The 20,160-nt window shown below is 42.5% G+C and overlaps 1 protein-coding gene across 2 annotated transcripts in view; it reads left to right on the top strand.

The window, feature by feature from the left end:
- Window positions 1–15,423, top strand: part of mfge8b (milk fat globule EGF and factor V/VIII domain containing b) — a 52,897-nt gene extending 37,474 nt beyond the window's left edge. The window contains exons 4-10 of one of the 2 annotated variants that reach the window (XM_014124725.3): window positions 4,346–4,459; window positions 5,453–5,634; window positions 6,343–6,498; window positions 6,820–6,964; window positions 9,764–9,948; window positions 11,781–11,936; window positions 12,304–15,423. In XM_014124725.3, the coding sequence (XP_013980200.1) occupies window positions 4,346–4,459; window positions 5,453–5,634; window positions 6,343–6,498; window positions 6,820–6,964; window positions 9,764–9,948; window positions 11,781–11,936; window positions 12,304–12,447 (1,082 nt within the window). In that variant the 3' untranslated portion in view covers window positions 12,448–15,423. Of the gene's footprint in view, window positions 1–4,345; window positions 4,460–5,452; window positions 5,635–6,342; window positions 6,499–6,819; window positions 6,965–9,745; window positions 9,949–11,780; window positions 11,937–12,303 lie in introns of both variants that reach the window. The other variant, XM_014124724.3, reaches the window with a different exon arrangement.
- The last annotated feature ends 4,737 nt before the right edge of the window (window positions 15,424–20,160 follow it).

Raw genomic sequence — 20,160 nt, 5'->3', positions numbered from 1 at the left:
CTGGCAAAGTCTGGAACCAGGGACATCCTTGGACATTTTAGAGGATCTCTATGCACTTCTGCCAGTCCCCAAAAGGTTTTCACTGAGCAAATGACAATTTATCATATACTTCATTTAGCAGCTCTGTGGCTAAACCTGGCACTATATTGCCATTGGGGGCACCCCCAGTTGTACCGTTCTGAAATTATTCATTGAATTTTTTGGGTGTCAAATCGCTAATTGGCGGACCATCCCTTATGGGATTAATTTACACATGAACAAATATTACATGATACAACATTACAAGTATTCACAGTTATAATTCTTCCGGTGTTTGTCGCAGTGTCCCATGCCAGGGACTTTTCTGATCTGGATTCCTCAAAGGGGAAATCTGGGATTGGAAATATAACAAAACCACCACCCTGTCATTTGTTTCGGGTAAACAGCTGAGGGGCTGGGCTGGAGAAATGTGACCACTCTCACATTTGAACTCAGCTCATGAGGCATTTATAAGTTACATTCTTCAAGAATCAATGGCTATATCATGAATTCCTTTAAAGATGGATGGAGGCATTGCCAGTTTAACCATCAGTGGGTGTGAGGTAATGGATCACAAGGCAAACATACTGTATAAGGAAGCTGGTACTCACTGGCCTACAGAAGTGCACAAAACTGTACGGTACACTCAGGGGTGTCATGCATCCCCAAAATCTGAGGGGGAATGAAGTACGTGAGGATGTGGTCTGGAAGGGGGCTAGGCCCCCGTTGGAGAATTTGGCATTTTTCAAACACCTGAAACAGCTTTTTCCTGCAATCTATAGCCATAATCATTATATTTAATTATATATAAATGTTTATTTTTCTGCATATCTAAGCATACCTCTTGAGCTGTCTATATCCTCCTGACTGGTGGTTATTTTGTTAAAGAAACCAAATAATCTTCTCTACTAAAATCTGTGTAAAAGATTGAAAGGAATGTCAGTCTCATTCAGTACATTTAGTAATTGCTTGCTTTTCTTAGTCTACCAACCTTGCCAGCAGGCATGCCAGCTAAGATGGTTAGACAAGCTAGCTACTCTAACTTGACTGATAGCCTTATAGGCTTCTTGGTAGCTATTTATGAGATTGGGAACCTAGTGTGTTTGGGCTAGCTAAAGCCAACTTCATAAAATTGCTAGGTGGCTAGTAGTATTACAGAGAAACAACAGCAGAAAATGAAACCAAAAAATATGATGACTCTTATTTTTAACAGGACAAATCTGAGGGGGCACGTGTCCCTATGGGCATGATGCCTCTGTGTACACCTCATGCCGCTAGCGCTGCCGACTAGCTCAGGCTGTGTTGTGTACTCTGTCACATGCAACGCTGCCAGATGACCTTGCTCTGCATTGATCTATCTGGGTCACGTTACAAACAATGACAATTAGATCTGTATTGGTTTTTGCTTCAGTGCACAAACAAAGCCTGAGTATTGATGATCCTGTGTGCGCTCGTCCACTCAATAGCCTCAATCTTTTCATATGTCTATACTGGGGCCATACATCTATCTATACAATTGGCACACTGCTAGCTGAAATCCATACCAGGACATGTGAGAGAGTTACAGTATGGTGTTTTATTGATAAAATAAGTTCTTGCCATTTGATTTTTGCTGTGTATCATTTTGAAGTAGCGATAAAAAAAGATATATATTTTTTTAAACATTTATGACTGAGACAAAAACAACTCTCTCCCTGTGTCCTGCTGTGACCCGTTGGCCCTTGGCCTCCTGTGACCTGTTGGTCCTTGGCCTCCAACCTCCTTCACACACCACGTCATTCTGGAGCACCAGATGTCCCAGGATGAGTAGTGTCCAAGGGCTATTGTCCTCCCTCCCTCCTCCTCAGGCCACCTTTTCTACCTCACTCCCCCTCTCTCTAAGTATGGCAGATTACAGCGTCTGTATGGCTCTTGAGGTAACCAGCCAGGCTGCAGCATGGTCTATGGTAGTGGTATTCAAACTTTTTCAGTGGGGAACCTATTATTATTATTATTATTATTATTATTATTATTATTATTATTATAATAATAATAATAATAATAATAATAATAATAATAATTTATTTCTGGGCACCCCATTTCTTTCCCAAGTATTTCTCACGGCCTCACCCCAAATCTTATGACCCTTAAAATTGTTACGTTTACATTTTTACATCAACAAATAACTTTCAATTCCAATAAATACATTTACTTCATAAAATTGTCATTTTCAAATTATCTTTCCTAATATTGATTTGACCCCCTTTTGCCCTCAACAGTCTCAATTCATTGGGTATGGACTCTACAAGGTGTTGAAAGCATTCCACAGGGATGCTGGCCCATGTTGACTTCAGTGCTTCCCACAGATGTCATGTTGGCTGGATGTCCTTTGGGTGGTGGACCATTCTTGATACACACGGAAAACTGTTGAGTGTGAAAAACCCAGCAGCATTGCCGTTCTTGACACACTCAAACCGGTGCCCTGGCACCTACTACCACACCCCGTTAAATATTTTGTCTTGCACATTCACCCTCTGAATGGCACACATACACAATCCATGTCTCGACACTGATTTTGAAGTGGCTTTAACAAATTACATCAATAAGGGATCATAGCTTTCACCTGGTCAGTCTGTAATGGAAAGAGCAGGTATTCCTAATGTTTTGTACACTCAGTGTATGTTGTCCAATACAATAATCGCTACTTCTTTTTTTTAATTTTTTAAAAATTTTTTTAACCCCACTGCAGTTCCTCGTCGCAACCCCGACTTTGAATACCACTGGTCTACAATGTGCCAAATCCTCTTGATGCAGAGGGGCCATAGCTGACGCAAATAGAGAGCGTCTGTCACCTAGGGTGTCACGCAGAAAGAAACATAGGGTGTCTGTCAATTTCTGATCTACGTCTGTTGGTTTGTGTATGCTATATATCTCTAGGCAAGTCAGTTAAGAACAAATTCTTATTTACAATGACGGCCTACACTGGCCAAACCCGGACGACGCTGGGCCAATTGTGCGCCTCCCTACAGGACTCCCAATCACAGCTGGTTGTGATACAGCCTGGAATCGAACCAGGGTGTCTAGTGACGCCTCAAGCACTGAGATGCAGTGCCTTAGACCGCTGCGCCACTCGGGAGCCCATGAGTCTCTCTGTGTGTGTCTCCATGTCCTCTTGCTAAGGTGTGCAGTCTGTCAAGAGAGAATATGGTGTTGCCCTTAAATACTGCTAAGCCATATGCTCCTCCGTAACAGTATAGGAATAGGCCTACACCACGCGTAAATACCTTGAGACAGTAAGAGGGCTTGAAGGAGCTTTCAGCTTTTTAGAAACAGCAGCTGTAGTCGTGCAAATCTTGGATTGAGCTTAAGTCCAAGGTGCTTTGGCTTTTGACTCATTCCGCGTGTGTGTGTGTGTGTGTGTGTGTGTGTGTGTGTGTGTGTGTGTGTGTGTGTGTGTGTGTGTGTGTGGGGGGACGACCAGGGCATTGAGTTTGTCCTGATGCGTCCTGGCTTGGAAAAACTCTAGGCCCTAGTTATGAGACTGTGTGTGTGTGTACTAGTATTCTGTAGCATGAGTAATTGTGTTTGTGAGTGTGTCTCTTGAGAAGTAACATAATCTCAGAGCAGGATGCCCTGTGGGCTTTAGGAAGAGGGTGCCGGGTTTATATTCATCATTGGTGCCTCCCTAGTGGGCGACTGACTGCCTGCCTGGCCCTGAGCACAGAATCACACTAATCACACTTTTCACTGACAACAAGTGAGATTTGGGTCATATTCTACAAAAATATGGTAAACAGTCAATCTAGGACAGTGTTCAAAGGAAGTTTAGTCATGCCTTCAAATCTTGTGGGCGAAAGATTAAAAAGTTTGTTCTGATGCATGCTGTCCTCTGAAAGCGCTGCCAGTTGCCAAGCACCCTCTCTCTAAAAAAACACAACGCACGTCCAGCATATACCATTGAAAAGTTCGCCATCTAGGGGTAGTTCATAGAGTTTCAGATAATTGGGCCACACAACAGCTCTTCTGAGCCATTGCGTTGCTGCTGTTACTAATAGTTTTATCAGAGCTCATTTGCACACAGTCAAATGCTGAATGTAGATGAAGGGGGGGGGAAAAACTTTAGGAGGAAGTCAAAAAAATGACTTCATCTGTAAACCGTATGAGACGTCAGTTAAAGTATGTACATATTTCCCGATTCAGTTTGGGGCCTGTGCTCAAAAAGCATCTGGAGTAGGAGGGCTGATTTTAGGATCCGATCACCCCTGTCCATATCATCTTATTAATCATTGTTCTGTTCTGTTGATTGTATGCCAGTGACTGATTTAATGCTCATCATTTCTCTCAACAGATGTGAATGACTGTGCCGGCCAGCCGTGCAAGAACGGTGGCTCCTGCAGGGACCTAAATGGAGACTTCAACTGCCGCTGTCCGTCCCCCTACGTGGGCAAGCACTGCCAACTGCGTGAGTACCACACACACACACACACACACACACACCCTGGCTCTCCATTAGCCTTAGTCCCCCATGATATTGTTAAGTGCAATAAAATACATTAGGCAGAATGTGATAAAGAAAAACATAATGTAACCAAGTTAAAGGCCCAGTGCAGTCAAAAATGTGATTTCCTGTGTGTGTGTATATATATATATTACTAGGAGGTTAAAATAATTCTGTGAAAGTGTAAGAGCTGTTTGAAATTTCAGCCTGTTTTGGTGGGAGAGAGTTTTGGCCTGCCTGGTGACATCACCAGGCTGTAAATTAGTTAATAGACCAATAAGAAAGATCGTTCCAAACCTCTCTGCCAATAACAGCTAGTCTTCAGTTTTCCCCTCCCCCTCAGACCACTCGCAGACAGTCCTAGCTAGGGATGCAAAGGGACGGTATATTACTGGAAACTTCTAAATTTACCAGTAAACTAACATCATTTTGGTAACTTTCAAGGATTTTATGTAATCTATCACAAGATATCTAGTGGCCCTTTTGGGTACTTCAGATTATCACAGGTGTCTAATAATCTCTGGCGCTCAGTGTGTGGCCTTTCAAATATATGAAATAATGAATTAAGATGATTTTAAAATAAAAACTACAATGACAAAGCTGTAAAACCATGATCCTAAATATAAACCATCAATTTAGTGAATACCATTGGTGTTTATTATGAGGTTTTCAGCATGAACATTTATTTTAACATTTACATTTTAGTTTTATGTTTTTTTACTATGTCAAAATATATATTTTAATGATGTTTTGGCGTCAAACTGTTGGCAGTTGTCAAAAAAGTGAATAGATTTGTGGGACATGTATGTGTACTAATGTGAAATGATAAACCAGACTAACTTCACCACAGATTTGATCTGCTGGTTTCTTCTTCATTGCGTCACTCACTCAACCGCTAGGTTCTGTGTCTGCCTTGTTTGTGTTTTTGTGACCTATGTCTGTCTGTCTGTCCCTCAGGCTGTATCTCTCTGTTGGGCATGGAGGGCGGAGGCATTGCAGAGTCTCAGATCTCGGCCTCGTCGGTGCACTACGGCATCCTGGGCCTGCAGCGCTGGGGGCCTGAGCTGGCCCGTCTCCACAATAAAGGCCTGGTAAACGCCTGGACCTCTGCCTCCCATGATAGGAACCCCTGGATAGAGGTCAGTACAGTACGACAGGCTGGCTCCAACACCACTGTCTGGCTCATGTTCTTTAGGCACCAAATGGAAGAAAACTGACTGAAACCAGGAGAGACTACATGGACTTGTCTAATGAGAAAGGCTCTTTTTTTTTTTTTTTTTTTTTTGTATGGCAAAATAATTCTATTCCTAATGACCACGACCCTAATCTACTCTAGAAAGGATATCTCCATAGTAAAGTGGCTTCCACTCCCTCGTCTGCACTGATCTGAAAACATCATCATAGGGATAGGTGAAAGCAATATATTGTGGCTACCTACAAGGCAATACCATTCCCCTGTCTGGTTATTTCATATCAGTGCAGATGAAAGACGGGCAACAAGGAGATGCTTTAATTCTGACACAATTTAAAATGTGTTTAATTCTCAGAGACTCTGCCCATTGCATGGATGCAAGGCTGTGCTTCTACATCTGCATTGCTTGCTGTTTGGGGTTTTAGGCTGGGTTTCTGTATAGCACTTTGACAACAGCTGATGTAAGAAGGGCTTTATAAATATATTTGATTGATTGGTCGATGTTGTTGGCGTGGACCTTGTAAGCACATTTTTTTTTTTGTCATTCCCCTCCATGTGCAGTGAAAGGTCCATGACTACAGGACCAATCTTTTTTTTAAATGTCCACTATTATATGGCAATAAATTCGAAACAATGTGTGTTGTCATTTGTGCAGATAAACATGCAGAGGAAGATGCGTTTCACGGGCATCGTGACACAGGGCGCCAGCCGCATGGGGTCAGCAGAGTTCATCAAGGCCTTCAAAGTGGCGTCGAGTCTGGACGGGAGGACCTACACCGTGTACCGCCTGGATGGGCAGAAGAAGGACAATGTGAGTGAACACACACACACACACACCCTCTCAGATGTACACACAGACATACTATTACGATGGCTGTTGTAGAATTTACACCCTCTTCACTGTGTAGTGTGCTTTTCTTTGTGTTCTATTTAGGGAATAGTGTGCCCTTTCCATGGAAATGAATGAAAGGCATTGATTGGTTGGGGGTGGTGAAGTTTACTGTTTGATTCACATGGGGCCTGTTTTGTAAAGCTCAGGTGAAATTCAAGTAATGCATTATGTACATCGCTCACTCAAGTCATTCTTTCGTAACATTTTTCATTCTTTTCTTAATTTCTTCTATTTCTCCAGGTGTTTGTGGGGAACGTGGACAACGACAGCACCAAGACCAACCTGTTTGACCCTCCCATCATCGGCCAGTACTTCCGCATCATCCCCGTGGTCTGTCGCAAGGCCTGCACCCTGCGCATGGAACTGGTGGGCTGTGAGCTCAATGGTAAACACACACACACATACGCATGTCTACTTACACACAGGCACGCACGCACACACACTGATAACAACGTCAACAAACTGAATGGGTTTGCTTTTCAGTGCGTGTCAGATGGTTACATCATCCAGAAGGTTTTTGGTTTAGGTCTGACTGAAACAGTGTTTCAGTAGTGTTACTTGAGGTGCCAGCCGCTTAACGATAGAAAATGTATTTTTCAAAACCATATGGACATTTTTTGCAGTGTAAATATTGGCAATGAGACCTATCATGTAAATGAATCACATTTGTTGGGATTGTAACAAAAGAATAATATGCAAGTCACATTCATCATCACAGCATTGTTTCCATGCCAGCATAACTAGATGGATATTTTGGTGGTGCCTTTGTTTTCTCTGGTGTAACAACTTTCTGTACTTTCTATTTGCTTTATAATGATGCCATGAGTTCTCGCCAACACACTGGCTTTGTTTAATTTAATTAAGGGAAGTGTGTGTGTGTGTGTGTGTGTGTGTGTGTGTGTGTGTGTGTGTGTGTGTGTGTGTGTGTGTGTGTGTGTGTGTGTGTGTGTGTGTGTGTGTGTGTGTGTGTGTGTGTGTGTGTTTAAAAGTGGTCCGCAATGTCCATCTGTGACTGTCTGTCAGAGCATGCTATGCCAGTTTGTGCTTGGTTATGGTCTTTGCATGGCACTGCACACACATGCATGTTACACAAAGCATCCTGCAATACAAACTGCATGGCACACAAGTGACACGCTTGGGCACCTGACACGCATGCTAGTACTACTGTAGGCTCGCATGTTCTACACACAGTACTACTCAACGACGCTCAGCCCAACTACAAGCATGCTGCGGCGTCCATCGCTCTCGCTCTTTCTCCACCGTTATCGTTAGAGCCGTAGATCAACGTACTTCGGCCAACTCCGTTTGAGTTGAGATGTATCATTTGAACGGCTGACATTTTACCACCAAAAACTCTGTTTGCATACTTGGAAAACACATTTTTATGTCATCTCCACAGAGCATTTTGTGCCATCATGGAAGATAAGTTGGCTGAACTCTATTCCCTATGGCTGTATAGCTGAACCAGGGTTTTCATTGACCGGACATTTGAGAAATTTACCGGATCCATATGTTTTGGGTGTATAACCTGATTTAGAGCATCTACCCACAGTGTTCAGAATGACAGAAATCCCATTTCGATAATTCATCTTAACGGAACATGCAAATTCTAGGAAGCAACAAAGTGCTTCGTTACTAAATTCCGATGCACACTATGAAGATGAATAACTGTCCACGTTTACTTTTCGTCAGTCAAGAAGACGAGTAACGAACAGCAAAATCACAAGCCTATGTCAATTTACTATACCTCATAGTAGAAAATGTTACCTATTTTATTGGTCAGCTTGTCAAGAAAGAAATATTCTATTCAAAACAGACTTTCAGACAGTTGTGGGACTGGCTACATACATTTTATTTTTAAAGAATGAATCTGATGCAACAGATCAGAGCTTTTATCTTAAAATGTTGACAAACCAAATTATTTATTCACATTAAGCGCAGCAGCAATGCGCACAAGGCAGTAGGCCGTCATTGTAGATGAACAAATTCTTAACTGACTTGCCTAGTTAAATAAAGGTTAAATAAAAATGTGTCAAAAAGTAGGCTACGTGAATGTTCGTTCCATAATACAATTAGCAGGAAAACACCATTTGCCAAAAGTGCATCGCACATGCGAGCATTTCATGTGACATGAAAATATCTATTAGAAATGTTGAAAGCGGGGAGATCTAAAGATGCTAATATGACTAGGATTGTGCCTTTGGCTACTGGACAATGAAAACGTTTATTTAAAACCAATAGAACGTAAGAGAAATAGGCTACTGGTTTCAATGGCATATGGAAGGAAGTCTAAAATAATTGCCTCCACGGATATGGTCAGTTTTTGGCTTGCTACTTTGAAGCAAGGTAAGACATGCCTCATATGTAGTAAAACGTTCAGGTTTCGAACAATTTAAATATGTTTTCAAAATGCATACTGCCTCCAGCTCATAGCAAAGTGGTGTGTGACGCGCTGATGAAGCCTGCCTTCTGTTGCCTATGCATTTGAATGGCAAATGGGTAGTGCGCTTCAATTACCAGTTGGGAAATAAAAACAGTAGCTCTTTTTAACCGTGGCCATCAACTGTTTTTAACACAAGATTGCATTTAGAATTGTTGTACAATGACTGGGCTTATAAAAGCACATGTTTCGTCAAGCAGCAATGAAAGAGCTTTTTGAGGAGCTGTAGCAGCTCTTGTGCTGTCTGACAGATGTTCCATGCAAAGGCTCTATCTGTATGCTAAGATGCATAACGAATATACACGCGCCAATTTAATTCCACAAAATTATGCAAATTACCTATAGACCGATAAGCATGACCGGTCAAATGTATTTACATCGACTGGTATTTTCATCAATGAATAGGATAAAAATCCTTATTTCTCAATGGAATACTTTTTCCGGACAATTAGCTGGCGCCAATTTTATTAATTGGCTTTTCAAAAAGAAATTGCGTCCAAAAGCCGGCTATTACCGGCTAACGGAAACCCTGATCTGTACCGCATGACTACAGGCTGTCACTACTCACTCCACCTCCCCACAACTCTGGTCATCAATGGCCATCATCCATGTGCTTTCACTGTGCTGCTCACTGACTGGCTGGCTTGGGCCTTGCTTCTCTGTCTGTCCCTTGTCTATCATACTTCTCTCTCTCTTTCCCTCCCGGTGCTCGTCGTCTCACTTCAGTGTATTCAAACACGGCAGGTTGCTCCGAGCCCATGGGCATGAAGTCGCGCCTGCTCTCCGACCGCCAGATCTCGGCCTCCAGTGTCCACCGCACCTGGGGAATTGAGGCATTCACCTGGCAGTCCCACTATGCCCGGCTGGACAAGCAGGGCAAGACCAACGCCTGGACGGCGGCCACCACCAACCGCTCCGAGTGGCTGCAGGTAACTGCAGGAGGTTCAGAGGGAACTGTAGGAAGTGATGTGGTGTGGGGGTTGGACACTTGGTGGTCTATAGCTGAGGGAGATGCAGTTGAAGTCGGAAGTTTACATACACTTAGTTTGGAGTCATGAACACTCGTCAAACACTCCACAAATTTCTTGTTTTAACGAACTATAGTTTTGGCAAGTCGGTTAGGACATCTACTTTGTGCATGACACAAGTAATTTTTCCAACAATTGTTTACAGACAGATTATTTCACTTATAATTCCCTGTATCAAAATTCCAGTGGGTCAGAAGTTTACATACACTAAGTTGACTATGCCTTTAAACAGCTTGGAAAATTCCAGAAAATTGTGTCATGATTGTAGAAGCTTCTGATATGCTAACTGGCATAATTTGAGGCAATTGGAGGTGTACCTGTGGATGTATTTCAAGGCCTACCTTCAAACTCAGTGCCTCTTTGTTTGACATCATGGGAAAATCAAAAGAAATCAGCCAAGACCTCAGAAAAAAATTATAGACCTCCACAAGTCTGGTTCATCCTTTGGAGCAATTTCCAAATGCCTGAAGGTACCACGTTCATCTGTACAAACAATAGTATGCAAGTATAAACACCATGGGACCATGCAGCCGTCATACCATTCAGGAAGGAGACGCGTTCTGTCTCCTAGAGATGAACGTACTTTGGTGCAAAAAGTGCAAATCAATCCCAGAACAACAGCAAAGGACCTTGTGAAGATGCTGGAGGAAACAGGTACAGAAGTATCTATATCCACAGTAAAACGAGTCCTATATTGACATAACCTGAAAAGCCTCTCAGCAAGGAAGAAGCCACTGCTCCAAAACCGGCATAAAAAAGCCAGACTACAGTTTGCAACTGCACATCGGGACAAAGATCGTACTTTTTTGGAGAAATGTCCTCTGGTTTGATGAAAGAAAAATAGAACCTTTTGTTATATTTGGAGGAAAAAGGGGGAGGCTTGCAAGCCGAAGAACACCATCCCAACCGTGAAGCATGGGAGTGGCAGCCTAATGTTGTGTGGGTGCTTTGCTGCAGGAGGGACTGGTGCACTTCACAAAATAGATGGCATCATGAGGATGAAAATTATGTTGATATATTGAAGCATCATCTCAAGACAGTCAGGAAGTTAAAGCTTGGTCGCAAATGGGTCTTCCAAATGGACAATGACACCAAGCATACATCCAAAGTTGTGGCAAAATGGCTTAAGGACAACAAAGTCAAGGTATTGGGGTGGCCATCACGAAGCCCTGACCTCGATCCCATAGAAAATTTGTGGGCAGAACTGAAAAATTGCGTGTGAGCAAGGAGGCCTACAAACCTGACTCAGTTACACCAGCTCTGTCAGGAGGAATGGGCCAAAATTCACCCAACTTATTGTGGAAGGCTACCCAAAACGTTTGACCCAAGTTAAACAGTTTAAAGGCAATGCTACCATTTGGCTAAGGTGTATGTAAACTTCCGACTTCAACTGTAGGTTAGAGTTGGTGCTGGTGAAAGTTCTGGAAGATTCTCTCTGAAAGTTTACTTTGCCGACAAATTACTGACAATTTGTTTTGAACTCAATTTATCTGGGTAAGCCTAAGATGTTCCGATGACACAATATTCTTATTTTTCATGGTAGAACAGTGTGGTGGGGAGATGTAGTGGGGGATACAGACAATTAAGGGCACAGATGAGAAAGTGGCAGAGACACAGAGGGCTCAAACCCCCTTCGCCAGGAGGATTTGTAGTCTGGAGTCGGCAGCGTTGCCACTAGATCAGAGTCCAGCACTGAACCCTGCTTGTTCTGACAATTCCTTCTTCTGTAACAGGTGGACCTGGAGTCTCCCAAGAGGATCACAGGCATCATTACCCAGGGGGCCAAGGACTTTGGGGCAGTCCAGTTTGTTTCTGCCTTCAAGGTGGCCTACAGCGACGACGGCCAGTCCTGGAGCGTAGTCAAGGACGACGTCACCAGCACAGACAAGGTAGGTGGCCAAATCTGTCCCTCCAAAGTAGTGTGTTCTCAAAGGGGTGTTCCACCCAAAATACAACCTAACATGGTTTTTACACTAACCTTAAGTGGCGTTGATTCCCCTACCGTATGTATTTTGAGTGGAACATCCATTTAAAGGGAGCCAAGCATGAATGTGTGCCTGCCTACGAATAATGGATTGAATTGAATTACTTTGTTGATATTAAATATAGGTGTTATTGAGTCAGCGGTTGAAACGCAAAGTCAAGATGTCATAGATTTAATGATGACCTTTATATTGCCTGATAGATGTTCAGTGTCTCTTGCCCTAACTAGCTCCCATCAGTTCTGTGCTTGTGATTTGGCTCCCAAACTTCCAGATCTTCCCGGGTAACAGCGACAACAACGTCCACAAAAAGAATGTGTTCGAGCCTCCCTTCTATGCCCGATTGGTCCGCATCCTGCCGTGGGCGTGGCACGAGCGCATCACCTTGCGAATGGAGCTGTTGGGCTGCGATGAGTAGCCCCGTCCCCGCCCAAATCTCCTCCTCCTTTCCCTGTCCCTCCTCTTTCTCCTCCGTTCCAAAACCTCCTGAGCCACGCCTGCACTGCCTTGCCCACACCCGTAGAGGGCAGCAAATCACCATGCCACCACCACAACCCTGCCCCGACTGGAGAAGGTACAAAATTGACCCTAACCACTGATCTAGGGTCAGATTAGCCCACCTAATGGTTATGGGTAGGATTAGGTAGGGGTAATCTGATCCTAGGTTGGGTGCTGAAGGTCAACTTGTACGTGGAGTGCACAGACTACTGCTGTGTCAGCCGGAACTACATGGACTCTGAACCTGTCCTTCCTAGATCAGGGCCTTATTCAGAGTTTTAGAGTAGGAGTGCTGATCTAGGATCCGGTTCCCCCTCTTATTAATAATTATTATTTAAAGGCAAAACTGATCCTAGATCAGCACTGCTACTGTGAGACGCTTTATGAATATGGGCACAGAAGACTGAACCTGAGACCCATTGCTAGTGATGTACAATACAGTAGTAGCTAACTTGGCTGAGATGTTTTTCCGACTGAGAATTTTCACCTGACCATCCAGAGACACTGAAGTGCGTAGTAGTATTATCGAACACCCTTGTGTAGTCTTATCGCCTAGCCATTTCCTTGATTCTGCAGTGCTCTGGAAGAGATGTTTTTGTTTGTTTTTTTATTTCATTGGGCTTCTTAACCAGGGAAAGACCCGTCGTGTGACTATAAGATTGATTTGTATTTTTTGAAAAAGGTATACCAAATGAATTTCACTTTGTTGACAAGTTGACTAGTTGTGAATGCATTATGATTTATTAGCCACGTTTTTACTAAATGCAGTTTTTCAAATAAGTAGCAGACTTAACAAAAAAATAGAAAGCATGTATAAAAAAACTGGAGAGACTCTTATTCTGTAATCTTGTGATATTCAAATCCCAAAATAGTTCAATGCAATTTTAGTTTATCATTTTTTGCTAAAGGGTATCTAAACGTGCAGTAGTACTCCTACAGTATGTGGTGTTCTATAACTCAATTTGCTCTGATTGTGATGTCTGTCCTTTCATTAATGCACTGTGAGTTGTGACGTCAATGTAATGCATTTATTACTAATTGACTAATGTTATAACGTGACATAGAAAATAGGGGGTTAGCAAGTTGATGATGCTGCCAGATGTATTTTTTGAGATTAAGGTAGATAAGTTCTAGCCTGATCCCAGAGATGTTTGTGCTCTCTTGACAAACACGATCATAGGAGTTGGCTAGACGGCACAACAGATCTGGAACCAGGCATATTTTCATACTGTATGTGCTACTAATGTTGTTATAACCCTTATGATACACAGCTCAACTTAATATGATTTAGTTTTTCCCCCTTTAAAAGGCACTTTCAGGGTCAAAGCTGTATTATTGTTTGCCGAGGTAAATATGTGGAAACTCAAGGTTTTCTCCATTGAAGAAATAAAGTACAGATGTTGACAGACATGTACAGGTAACTGCCGAAATAAAGGAAACCCTTGAGTAAATGAGGGATACAAATTATATTGAGAGCAGGTGCTTCCACACAGGTGTGGTTCCTGAGTTAATTAAGCAATGAACATCCAAACATGCTTAGGATCATGTATTAAACTGCCCAATTGCTTAATAATGCCAATTATTTTGGCTATCATGGCTAGAAGAAGAGATCTCAGTGACTTTGAAAGAGGGGTCTCAAAGGAGCATAGGGTGTTTAAAGGGTCTCTGTCTCAGCCACCAGATCTCAACCCAATTGAACACTTATGGGAGATTCTGGAGTGGCACCTGAGACAGCGTTTTCCACCATCAACCAAACACCAAATGACGGAATTTCTCGTGTAGGAATGGTATCACATCCGTTCAATTCGGTCCATTATTAATTTTATTACAGTTCCATACACTTGTAGAATCTATGCCCAGGCACATTGAAGCTGTTCTGGTGGCTCGTAGTGGCCCAACGCCCTATTAAGACACTTTATGTTGGTGTTTCCTTTATTTTGGCACTTACCTGAAGATTGAGTGTTTGAGAACAAAGCGTTATAATACTATGAATCTGTCATGTCACTGCATAGGAGAGCAGTTATTTGGCTTCTATAAGTTATCAAGGGGCAATTTTAGTTTTTTGACAGATGATAGCAACCAAAAAACACATTTCTGCCAGTTTTCTTTTTTTTCTGAGCTGGTTATCCTACCTAGTGTAAATACTTTTTGTAAAAATGTGTTCCTTGAAGTTGTAATAAGTAAATGTTTTGCAGCAGACCAATCAAATGCCATCCATTTATCACAAGAGGACCAAAATGATGCGTAGACTTCAAAGGCTGTGGCCACACTGATAAGATGGGGAAAAGAAAAATCTAATTTAAAAACAATTTCTACGGTTGCACTGAACGTAAGACATGACATGGCAATCTGCATATTGCTCCTAGGTCATAGCTAGCATTGTCAAGCTCCCCCCATGAATTATGAATTGTATAATAAGGTCGTTTTTGATTTGAATGAATATTAATATGAACAGCTGGAAAACATCGGCGATAGATATCCTCTTTAAATGCATGTGAATAACGATGCATTTGCATGGCTATGGATGGATTGTGGTGTCAAAGACTGTAATATATTTATGATCTTTGTAGACTGTTCCAGAATAGTTATATTATCTGACGTCTGCATGAATTGTATTGACTATACTTTTTTTTTTTTTTTTTTTTAGATCCAACATAGACGTTTTGATTATATTGTTTTCTCTGTACATTTTTCGGATTCGTTCATCAGACTCTAGTTATTCCCGTTCTTTCATTTCCACAATGTCCTGGTTTTATATGATGATTCATAAAAAAAAGATACAATTGATGTGTTTTTATTCGATTATTATTAATATTGATCAGTTCTTGTTTTCTGTGTTTCTTAAAAGAATTCCCTTAACTCTCAAGTCATAAACAATAAAGGATTTAAAATCAGACAGCTTGTATATTGTGCAGTAGCTAACCTGGTTTCAATTTCAGTCTCCATTTCACCTGCATTGGGTTAAAGATGAAATCTGAGATATTTGCAGGCATTTTTGGTCATTCATATGGCCTGAACAAATCCCAGATTGTATCTTTTACCTGACAGTAACCTGAATCCATTAGGCTTGAATTAATTTCAGACATTTTCACTTCAAAAGAAGAGGATCTAAAGGGCAGGAATCTTTGGGTCCATTTGCCTGTTTAGCATTTTTACACCCTGAAGGCTAATCTATCCCTCCTATACCACGGTATTATCTAAATCATTACCCCCACCCCTTTGCAGTTTCCTCCTCTGTACCATCCTCTTGTATGGATGGACACACATTAACTCTGTTATGGATACAGATTTCTACTGCTATCCCAATGAGTCTGGTCTCATGGCAACAGGAATAGTTCCATAGCCACCTCTTATTCCATTGTGCTCAAATTCTTGCATTTTATTTGACTGTCCTGTTTCAAGTTTGTATTTACCTGGTATTTATGAGGACATTATGTGATTACAATGGATACTTTCTGGTGCTTTTTTAAAAAGAATTGAAACACCGTTGGTAACTCCATGTTAGTGGTTAGAGCGTTGGGCCAGTAACCAGAAGGTTGCTGGATCGAATCCCAGAGCTTACAAGGTAAAAATCTGTCGTTCTGCCCCTGAGTAAGGCAGTTAACCCACTGTTCCCCCTGGGCGCCGAAGACGTGGATGTCGATGAGGGCAGACCACCGCACCTCTCTGATTCAGAGGGGTTGGGTTAAATGTGGAAGACACATTTCAGTTGAATACATTCAGTTGGACAACTGAGTAGGTTTCCCCCTTTTTAATATGGTATAATAGTACTTATTTTAATGAACCCCAAAGAATTGAGTAAATATCAGTTCATTAACATGTACCCGACTAATATATGTGACTAAATACCAGGATAATAAAACACTTAAAGAAAAAAAGATATATATGCGTAATCACCCTTAAACTTTTTTCTCTTCGGGTACAGCTGTGAGTCTAATGACAGAAGAGTGACTCCACACAGAAGAGAGCCTCCATACTTTCTAAACTTCAGTTTACACCTATCACTGATTGTGCCTATGGCTGTTCCTTTGTCATTCCATTTCCCTGTTTACAGTTTGACTACAGTGGTATCACATGGATGGAGCCACCAGATAAAGGACTGTGGTTGTGGTGTTTGTGCTGGTCTAAAAGTGTGCCAGTCAACATTGCCTGGACTATTTGGTGTAAAGGTTGTTATGTTGGTGTCATTGTACTCATAGGCTGTCTCAATTACCTTAAATCCATCCTCGCCTCCTCTCCTTCATTGCTCTGATCTTAGAGAACTGACTAGGTGAAAGCCAGCCTAATTATAAGCTTCCGTTGTATGGTTTTCCCCCTGTCAAGTCTCTAATCATTGCAGATGAAGGGAAGGAGAGGACAGATTAAAAAAAAAAAAATTGAGACAGCCCTACAGAGCACCCGAGAAGCAAGCTAGATCTACACAGGGTTTTCTAAAGCTAACCAGCTTCAGATTTCAGTGTAGATTTCCTAACCGACTTGCCAAAACTATAGTTTGTTAACAAGAAATTTGTGGAGTGGTTGAAAAATGAGTTTTAATGACTCCAACCTAAGTGTATGTAAACTTCTGACTTCAACTGCAGGTATTCTTCTTGTCCAGATGGGATAGGGCAGTGGGCTGTGTGATGGCGATTGCATAATCTGTGGACCTATTGGGGCAGTAAGCAAATTGAAGTGGGTCTAGGGTGACCGGTAAGGCGGAGGTGATATGATCCTTGACTAGTCTCAGAGCAGATTTAGCAGATGTTATTGTGGGTGTAGTGGAATGCTTGTGGGTGAAGTGACATGCTTGTGTTTTAGAAGTGCCGTCTTTATTGTATTACTTACTGTTAATGCCATCTTTGGTGTGCTTTTCAATGCACACTTTGTCATACAAAAGTGTTACATTGCGTGAAGTTGAAAATGCATTCTGTCATTACTAAATGTGTAATGTGATTTTTGGCATGTAAATATTGGTGAGGCAAACAAAAAACATTTTTTTTAGATGCATGCCAGCAATGCCACAACACTAAACAACACATTAATTGCACTATAACGGTGACAAACGGTGCCCACAAACTGTTAGGACCTACATAAAGCTGTCCCAACACCTCACCACTGCTACACCTGGCTATCAGCGGAGCCTTGTCTGGCAGCAAAACAACAGTTCATTCAGCCTCATTTACGGCCTTTAAAAAAATATGCATGACTTGCTTAAACAAATGTAGTTTCTACTGACAATTGAGATGTACAAACTATGGCACAAGGATGACGAGCGGATAAGAGGCAATAGGTCATTTAGATTAGGATTATGGTGCTTTCACGACAACTGGGAACTCTGGGGGGGAGAGGAGAAGAAACAAGGTCGAATCATGACGACGTCAGTGATCTTCAAGTTGAAGCTCTGGAATGAGGCCAGAGTTCCCAACTTGCAATACCGATTTGTATGACCGTTCAAAACGTATTTTCCTAGTCAGAGCTTGTTGTTTTCAGAGTTCCCAGACGTCTTGAATTTACTGAAATCTGAGATTTCCCAGTTCGTTGTTTTGAGCGCGGCAGAAGTCATGCTGGATTGACTGCACGGCCAATGTTGAATGTTTATTCTTTTAAGCTTGGAAAAGAGATCCTTAAACCCAGACTTGGGACCACACACCCACTCCACTGAATAGCAAGCTAGTGATTGCTTTGCAATGATTGCAGTTAACCACTGATTCCTTCCAAACCACTCATTGTTGAATTTACAATTTCAAACTTGTTGTGTAATGTTTATGTCCAATAGCTGATGAGCACCAATACATTTTATCAATAATTTCTCTTCCTCCCGGGGAAGGACTGCCCGTTCCATGATCTCGCCATCACGGTTGACAACTCCATTGTGTCCTCCTCCCAGAGTGCTAAGAACCTTGGCGTGACCCTGGACAACACCCTGTCGTTCTCTACGAACATCAAGGCGGTGACCCGATCCTGTAGGTTCATGCTCTACAACATTCGCAGAGTACGACCCTGCCTCACACAGGAAGCGGCGCAGGTCCTAATCCAGGCACTTGTCATCTCCCGTCTGGATTACTGCAACTCGCTGTTGGCTGGGCTCCCTGCCTGTGCCATTAAACTTCTACAACTCATCCAGAACGCCGCAGCCTGTCTGGTGTTCAACCTTCCCAAGTTCTCTCACGTCACCCCGCTCCTCCGCTCTCTCCACTGGCTTCCTGTTGAAGCTCGCATCCGCTACAAGACCATGGTGCTTGCCTACGGAGCTGTGAGGGGAACGGCACCTCCGTACCTTCAGGCTCTGATCAGGCCCTACACCCAAACAAGGGCACTGCGTTCATCCACCTCTGGCCTGCTCGCCTCCCTACCTCTGAGGAAGCACAGTTCCCGCTCAGCCCAGTCAAAACTGTTCGCTGCTCTGGCACCCCAATGGTGGAACAAGCTCCCTCACGACGCCAGGACAGCGGAGTCAATCACCACCTTCCGGAGACACCTGAAACCCCACCTCTTTAAGGAATACCTAGGATAGGATAAAATAATCCTTCTAACCCCCCCACTCCATTTTAGGGCCCCTAGGGAGTCCTCAGAACCAGACAGTAGTGTTTAGAACTGTTTTTATGGATGGGACCATGAATGGATTGTATATGAGGAAACTGTGAAGGAATGCCTCACAAAAACAACTATTAGACATGGTAAATGACTCAAATACCCTTTTGATAACAATGTGTTGTCTGTCTGCTGTTTCCCATGTCAGAATATACTAGGACCATACCTGCAAACATAAGCAAGCTTTTAAAGTTAAACAGGTTCTCACACACAAAATGCGTATCAGCCAATTAAAATTGTCGATTTACTTGCATGTGACAGAAAGCTAAATTGTAGCTGGTCCCATCCGATAACATGGCACACTTTAGCCCTTTGCTAACCTCGCCAGGTGGCAGTGAATACACCCTGGCACATCTTCTGCAGCCAATTAAAACCGTAGACTTAGTTGGACGTGTTCCAACACTTAGTCCAACAGCACGTTCTGATCATCAAAGCAACTAGTCTATCACTTGTGCTTGACTGACTGGTCAAATTGCTCTCGGTGTAAAGTGCCTAATCCATGTAATTGTTGCAGATTGTGGCAAGGGTTCGAATCTCGTGATGCCCCATGTAGTATTGGCTTAGTGTGCTGGAAAGGGACGTAGCCAACAGCTTGAAAATGAAGAAATGAATTTCATCCTTGCACACCAACATTATGCTATTGGCTAAAAATCATATTGCATAGGCTATTACATGGATGTGTACAGCTAAATCTAGACTTACTTTTTATATGCATTTCTATAATCATCTGCTTTGTCACATTATTTCACTTAAGGGCTCCCGAGTGGCGCAGCGGTCTAAGGCACCGCATCTCAGTGTTCGAGGCGTCACTACAGACTATGGTTCAATTCCAGGCTGTACCATAACAGGCAGTGATTGGGAGTCCCATAGGGCAGTGAACTTTTGGCCCAGCATCGTTAGGGTTTGGCCAGGGTAGGCCGTCACTGTAAATAAGAATTTGTTCTTAGCTGACTTGCCTAGTTAAATAAAGGTTAAAGGATGATCCAAAGTGTACAGTAGAAATAGTTTGCGCTCTCGTTATCATCCTACAGATGGCAGTATTGCAGCTTGCATTGACAGTCAA

This window comes from Salmo salar, chromosome 10 (genome assembly GCF_965601325.2).
Source record: "Salmo salar chromosome 10, fSalSal1, whole genome shotgun sequence".
Lineage (NCBI taxonomy): Eukaryota > Metazoa > Chordata > Actinopteri > Salmoniformes > Salmonidae > Salmo > Salmo salar.
Note: the sequence above shows the minus strand (reverse complement) of the source record. Positions and strands in the feature narration are given on the sequence as shown.